We start from the raw sequence: 7,943 nt of genomic DNA, 5'->3' as shown, positions 1-7,943 counted from the left end.
CCCGCTAGAAACAAAAGAAGATTTAATCTCACACAGACTGCTGAGGAAGCACATTGACTTTATGAAATAGAGTCTGTGGGGATAAATGCTCCCACTGATGTGTATAGACAAATAACAGCAATGCTCAGGAATAACAGAAGCCTAATTGTCCACCTTATATTTGTCCATCTGTACCATCTGTTGACTTTGAGGTGCTCATCAAGGTAAACTTGCACAGCTACATAAATGCCTTGTACGTTCAGCTGTGTGGATGAATTGTGAATAATTGGGCAACATCTTTGCATATGAATGATTTTTAGACAAATATACAGTACTCATTAAAGAATAAAACTAAATAATAAGTAAACAGAGAGACAGACACACACTGTTTATTCAGATCTCTCTTTGAATAACTACTTTAATAACTATTTTAGTACCTAATGCAGGATAACAAACAACACGGCAGAATACAGAACAAGTGAGGAGAAAAATTTATAGTTTAAGTAATCTGGTTGTACCTTGAGGGAGTGAAAGTTTTGCAACACACTGCAAGTCACTGATCACACCCCAAAGTTGTTTCTTCAGTTACAAGAACAGAACAGGAGAATGCATACTTTATTTTAGAAGTGTTACAGCCATTAAACATAATCAAAATTTTCAATCCAAACAAATATATTTTGATTTAGTCAGGTTGTTGGTCTACGAATTTCTTTATTTGTTGAATAGTTTTAAAGGATGAGGCTGCCAATATTTTTATAGCCCCTCTCCCACTACACAGAAAAACCATTAACACCTGCCAAAGTCTGGCTTTTGTATATGATGGTAAAGATATTATCAGCATTCACACCTGGGTCAAATGACTGCAGTAGTCTCTGGTATGTATCGGCTCTGGCTCTGATTGGCAGTGATGGAAACACGTGTGAATGTGTCAATTTTAGCCCCTTTATCAATGAGATACAATCATGTGCCGCAAAAAAAGTACTGCCTGTCTCTGCCCAAGCAGCTCAAATATCTCTCTAAATTAGTTGGCACAGAGTTTGAAAGAGATGCTGAATAAATAAGAGATATAAAAGTCTGTGACATTCTCACTGGCCTCCATGCTGCTTTCTACTGTTTACTAACCTGTTGTCCGGCCTGTCCATGTCATCAAATGTGACACAACAGTAAAAGAAACATCATCTGCTGCAGAGTTGGTACACAGCTCTGGGCAACTCGCAGTGGGAAAAGCAGCCTCTTTTTGGGGTGTTTTCCCGTGTTTTAAAAACTCACATACACAATCAAATTTTGGTGGAAAAGGGGTATATCTAAATTTTTGACAACAAATCCCATGAAAAGACTAAAACCAAAAGTGACTCTCAGTCCCAAGATTGTTTGTTCCTATATGAAGTCTTAAAAAAGGTTTCAAATATAGTTTCAGTATTTTAAAAAAAAAGGCTGATGAATTTTGAAAACAGTTGGACACTGTAGTTTTTAGCAAATTCCACTCAAACAAGGGTAAAGTTTTGGGGGGATTTCAAATTTCAGCAGCAGGATGGAACACACAATACTTGTTAATTGCATCAATTCATCGTTGGTTTCTCATGAGATTTGAAGAAAATATAGACTATAACCCTACTTGTCCTCTAAAGCTGCAAATTTCTAAGATTATAGCTCACACAATCTGTGACAACTTCTGCAGCCCTCCATCAATGCCAAGTTTGACATTAAACATTGTATTAAAAATAGAAATTTCTAATGCCATGGTAAATCTGCCAATGAGCAGAATCTCCACTTGCTTGGTCAGTTAACAGGTATAAAAGGAAACACACCTACCTACATGTGCTTGCAGAGACACAGGGGCCACAGATCTGACTGTCATCTTTAAATTAGCGCTGCTGGTTTCTGATTCTCTTTGACACCTCCAGTCATACAGTGGTTGTTTGTGTTAAACGGGGCTATATGTTAGAAAGGCCTGGAGGCCCACCCTCGCTTTGGTGTGACACCTGCTGATTTACACTAATGACAAACAGGCTCCTCTTCTCTAAGATACACAGCTTCCTGGGATTGACGCTAGTTTTGGCCTTGCTCGCCTCCAACCCTTATCTTGTTAGAGACAATTGGAAAAAAACAATTACCTGCAGATGCCGCATTGTGCCTGACAAACAAGGTAATAGCAGAGGACAACGAGCAACTGCTCTCCCCCAGCGTTCTCTCTCTCTCATCCTAAGAGGCTTCACCCATCTTGAAACATTTATAACCACATCTCCTCCAAGTATTGTGACTGCAAATAGCCTTGCCTGCACTTCTGACCCTAAACAGCCCTGGCAGCCGCCTCTGACCGTCCACTCTTCCTCCCCCTTGAAGAAGGCCAGAAGAAAGCTTTCCCCTCAGCATCCCACACCAGGAAATGTTTTGACTTTGTCCAGTTGGTCTGTTGCTCTCGTTAAGCCTTTTGGGATGTTGAGGGTCGCCTCAGCTATGCCTCTCTTCCTGAACTAGTCTCCAACTTTGTTTACACTTTGGGATAAATAAAAAGGCTCAGCAGCAGAAGACAACAATGCTAATTTTTGTCTTGAATAAAAATGCAATTACGAGAGCATTTAACTCATGAATAGGAAAAGGTTATGAGGAATAGTCTTGTGTAAATGTTTCTTTAGGAGTGCAAATGAACATAATGTAATGTACCATGCTGCTCTATGTGTAGGTCTTTTAATTTGACTCTGAAGTGTGTGAGGAGACCTTACCAAAAGTAACAGAAGTCACTAACGGCTAATTAAAAGAATTGTGCTCAATTTCTGTTGCAACAGAGCAGTTGATTAGAAAGATAATTGAACTGGGGAGTGAGATTTAACAAGGGAGTTGCATATCTTGTCAGATAGTAATCAGTATACTACCAGGAATTACATGCGAGTGCTCATATAAATATATGCTCCTCAGATAATGCAACAGGTGATATCCATGCCGTTTGGAAAATCAAGTTACATATAACATTTGCACGGCAACATTGCATTACACATGTCCCAATTAACATCACTTTCATCCCAGTAATTCAAGAAGATGCAAAGCTAATTTTACCACCTCCTGTGAGTGTGACTCGACCCAGACATTTCATTTGTTTCAAGAGATCCTTTGAGAAAAAACTTCCTTCCTCCCGCCAGCCGCACTTCTCTCAGACTGTCTGAATTCTGCTCATGAATAAAACGTGCAGCACGTCAAGAGGAAATATAACTACCTTCACTCTTATTTCCCTTGATGATATTTTCAGAACACCCTTGTGAAAATGGGCGCACTTCACACACAAAAAAGCATTTCATTAAACTTTTTAAAAATTTCCTTTTAAGCATGGCACACCTCAAATGGAGTGATTATCATTGGCAAGGCGCCAGAGAGCCGTAGGAGTGCTTTGAAGACATTCCTCCGAGGATATAAATAGTGTATCTTTCCTCAGCATCCCCATGCAGACAAGATACGGAGCTGGTCAGCCTTCTTCTCACTAACCAGAGTTTGTCCAAAGTAGTGCAGGAACTTCTCATGCAAATGTCATCATATATTTAACATTTCACACACACTTTACATCCCAGATGCATCATCATCTGACCGCAGTCTGTCTGAGAAACAGTGCAGAGCAGCACAAATATATACTTGAATCCAACCACAACATTTCCTTTTCATGTCTTCTAATAATATATTTTTTCCATTTAAGTTAAAGATTTATTCCCTCTGTGAATTATTTCTACATATTTTTAAGAAGTTAAAGGATAGTTGAAGTAGTTTTTTCTGATATAGCAGCTTTATAAAGCAGAGGATTACAGCCTGAGGCCTGGCTCGTAGATATTAAGCTCTCTTATTGAACCAAGAAGATTTGATGCTGGATTGAAGTCCAGCTCTTCCTGCAATAACTGTGTCCAGAGATGTTATTTTTAAGATAGAGGGAGGTTTGTATTTTGGCTATGTCATGTGTGAGCAATCCTTCCTTTGGCATGTACAGGAATGTCACAGGCAGTTAAATTGACTGGACTTTCTTTTTCTCACCTTTCCCAGTAACATTTTTACTTGTAAGAGAATAAAATTTAAAAAAATAAAAAAAATACAATGAAATTTGCTGAATGATAATAACTGATCCCTGAATGGTGACGTCACACGGTTTAAATATTTACCGAATAAATACTGAGGTATTGTGAGGTGTTGAAATGAGAAACACAGATTTATCCAATACATGCAGGCCTCTGCTTGGCCATTGTTCTGTTGTGAGGTGGTGTGAGGTGGTGTGAGGTGGTGTGATGGTGCGGTGGGGGTGTGAGATTAGACTCTTACATAAGTTTGGGGGTTCACTGATAAGAAATGGCTGAGAGGCCTTGCTGTAGCTTTAACTGCAGCAAAGATGAATGTGCGAATTACTTGTATTAATGCCAAACATTGCATGCAACATTAAATCATCTGAGCTATGGATTTCATTTCTTTTTTTTTCCCATGACACACACACACAGGCAATACTTGCTTGCCTGATTATCCCCATGCCCATATCTTACAGATGGAGGAGATTAATCTTCTTTTTTATCTTTACACAAAACACCCACTGTGAAAAATCTACATTCATGACTTCAATTTTACCCTGAAGTAGCTCCTTCCTGCTGCTCACTGCAGCATAGGAGATTGATCCAAGACAGGGGTTTCTTGTTCAAAGGTGCATGTTTGCAGGACTTATTATACAGTGACCTATAAATTACAACTTGTGTGGCATAAATGCATATATTATTAAAAACGGACCATGTTTGACACAAGTTTGCAACACTGATGCACTTAAAATATTCATAGTTTTGCACAACTTAACATTTTATTCATAGACTTTTAAAGGTGCACACACACTGGGTCTTTTTTTTTTTAAATCATAGTAGTTACATTAAAATGAATTTGGGAACAAAAACCTGTCAAGAAGGATGAGCTCTAATTATGTAATTCCTTCCCACCACAGAGCCAGAGAGGCTAAACAGATTTGTCCCAGTATCCCCTCTGTGTTTATGTGCGTTTAGAAGTTCTACATATGATTTTCTTGAAGGATTTCCTGAAATCCCTGTTGAAAATAGTATATATTATGGGGTTCACAGAACTGTTGCAGTAGCCAATCCAAAAGAAAAGGTTGAAAAGTGCACCAGGGATGTAGCAGCTGTCTCTGCAGATCGCATGAAGGGTGTAAGTGAAGAAGAAGGGGAACCAGCAAAGCACAAACACTCCCATCACTACCGCCAGAACGAAGGTGAAACGTTTCTCCCGCATCTGGGCCACTTTGGTTTTGTTGGCCGCGGTCAGCTGTTGTCGCGCACCTGGGTTCTTCTGCTCCGGGTAGAGCTGTGACGCCCGGGCTGAAGCCCAGGAGAGACGGCAGTTCTGAGGCGGGCAGCAGTCTGACCCCTCCACCTTTCTCCGCTTGGTGAAGCGATGATTGCGTGGTTTAACGTCCGAAGGACAGCAGCTCTCCTCCAGATCGATGTCATCCAGCTCCCCCTGTCTCTGCTGGTGGCTGCCGGAGCTCTGGCTGCTGGGGCTCTCCGTCTCGAACCGATCCTTCCTCACGAAACAGGTCTCGGACTGAGAGGGCTGCCTCTCCAGGCCGTTCTTGGCCACGAACACGGTGGAGCTGCGCTGCTTGGCCACCTTATAGATCTTACAGTAAACCAGAATCATGATGAGACCCGGAGCGAAGAAGGACACAATGCAGGAGGAGAGAATGTACCAGGTCTCATCATTCAGCAGGCACTCCCGTTCATCATGTTTGGTCATGAGGAGAGGAGGAAAGGAGATGACAGCAGATATTACCCACACTACAGCGATCATGGACTTGATGCGCTTTGGTGTCCGCTTCAGGTTGTAGCTCACCGCCTTTGTCACTGACCAGTAGCGGTCCAGGCTGATGGCGCACAGGTGCACGATGGATGAGGTGCAGAATAACACGTCCAGAGACAGATAAAAGGCGCACCAAGTACTTCCAAAGTACCAGTAGCCCATCACTTCATTGGCGAGGGAGAAGGGTATGACCAGCGTGGCCACCAGGATGTCCGCTGATGCCAGAGACACCAGGAAAAGATTCTGGGGCGCACGGAGAGCCCGGCTGGTCAGTACCGCAACAATCACCAACACGTTACCGACAATGGTCACCGAAATGATCACAGTGACCACCAGGATGATGAGCGCAGTAGCTGCCTCCGAGTGTGGCAAGCCAAACGGTGCGTCCGTGGCGTTCTCATCGCTGGAAACGTTTTGCACAATCACGCTCAACTGGGTTAAATCCATTCTGGCTCCGGTTTGTCCCTTCGTATCATGTTCGTGGTTTTGCACCCTTTTTTCTTTCAGCCTAAACTGGGTGCGCTGAGCTGCCTTGCACTAACGCATGGAAGTACATTGCGCGTAACGCTCCCGGTCATAGTGTAGCCCACATAAGAAGCAGCACCTGCACGAATGCATCTCCTCCAACAGAAAACCCCTTTTAAAGGTCCCCCAAATTATCCCTACGGGCACACGGGGTTCCGAAGAAGAAACAAAGTTCACAATCCAACGCTCCACGGGGAGAGTCACTCCGCTTCTGTCACGTTGCCATGCGTAATACTGCTTTTGGTGAACAACATCGCTTTTGGAGACACGCTCCTGATGGAATGAATGCCCACACAGGAGGGAGGTGACATCACTCCAACCCATCTCTAAACTTAAAGGAGAGACACACACACACAGAGACAGAGAAGGAGAGAGAGGGGAGAGAGAGAGAGAGAGAGAGAGAGAGAGAGAGATTTGTTTAGACAGTTTTTTGTAAATTTAAGTGTCTTCGGGCGAGCCTTTGGGCTTGTTTTGTTGTTTTCTTGCTTTTCATATTTAACTTTTCTCAGCATTACATGTACAGCATGAGAGAAGTGGGGAAAGAAGCACAGTCTTGTGTTGCACAACAAAAATGCTTTCCATTTTAATCATTGCAAATAATTGTTATATGGCACTGGCAGCCCATGACACTGATGTTTAGGGTGAAACGGTCATTAAAAATCATTGATGGATATGGAGTTAAAACAGCACAGCAGGGCAACTCTCTGAACTTTATCAGCTCTCCAGGGCTGCCAATTAGTAAACCATGGTGTTCAAAGTAAAATGCTTTCATGCAAGTGATTGACTGATCTGCCCTTGCATTTTGTCTGTGAAATTTAGTGTTACATTTTTTATGGTCCAGCTCTCTGATGGAGGCCCAGATTTTCTTGTACCCTCACTCTTTTCCATTATTCATACTCTGTAATCTAGTATTGTTCTATGCTGGCACATGGAGGTGACCATAATACCTGTTACTGAGAAGCTTGCATCTGTTTGCTCTGAAGGTCTAGTTATATAACATGTGTGCGGCGGTATTAGACAGCCAGTCGTAGAGCCAGGGGATATTTACCAGTCAGGAGGGACACAAAAGGATGCACACACACAAATGGCCAGCCAGGGGTCATTGTGAAATAAAACTATGAAATGAAATTAATTCTGAGCTAATGAGTCGTCTGTGGCTCACCAGATGCATGACATTAATTTGAGGTTTTAAAAAATAATCTATTTGTGAGGTAAATAGCATCTGCCAGAAGCCTGTCGGTATGGGATTTGCAATCTAGCTAAAGCTGCTCTATGGATGCCAACATTAATGTTGGTGTATGTGTGTGTGTCCGTGTTCATCCTCCAGAGTGAGTTGTCTGGAGGCTGAGCATCCTTTAGTGGCTGCAGTGAGACGAAACACAGAAGCAGATTTGGAGGAGGACGTGGAGGAGGATTCGGACAGCCTCGCTTCCTTCTCCTTTTCCTCACTATCGCTCTCTCTTTCTCTGTTCTCACTCCCCTGGATAAACATAAAAACAGTGAAGATCATCTAAAGGGTGACTGTCACCACATATCAGTAGTCTGTAGATATTCCCTTAAGGGTCTACCTGCTGCATAAAAACAGGGAGAACAAAACACACACACACACTGACCTCAGT

At 42.4% G+C, this 7,943-nt stretch overlaps 1 protein-coding gene across 1 annotated transcript; it reads right to left on the bottom strand.

Moving 5' to 3' along the window:
* Positions 1 to 427: 427 nt before the first annotated feature.
* adra2db (adrenergic, alpha-2D-, receptor b) lies at positions 428 to 6,610 on the bottom strand. The gene has a single exon (XM_042493828.1). It carries the CDS (start codon positions 6,244 to 6,246, stop codon positions 4,975 to 4,977), a length of 1,272 nt encoding a protein of 423 aa, XP_042349762.1. The 5' UTR covers positions 6,247 to 6,610; the 3' UTR covers positions 428 to 4,974.
* Between the last annotated feature and the right edge of the window lie 1,333 nt (positions 6,611 to 7,943).

Source organism: Plectropomus leopardus, chromosome 9 (genome assembly GCF_008729295.1).
Source record: "Plectropomus leopardus isolate mb chromosome 9, YSFRI_Pleo_2.0, whole genome shotgun sequence".
Lineage (NCBI taxonomy): Eukaryota > Metazoa > Chordata > Actinopteri > Perciformes > Serranidae > Plectropomus > Plectropomus leopardus.
Note: the sequence above shows the minus strand (reverse complement) of the source record. Positions and strands in the feature narration are given on the sequence as shown.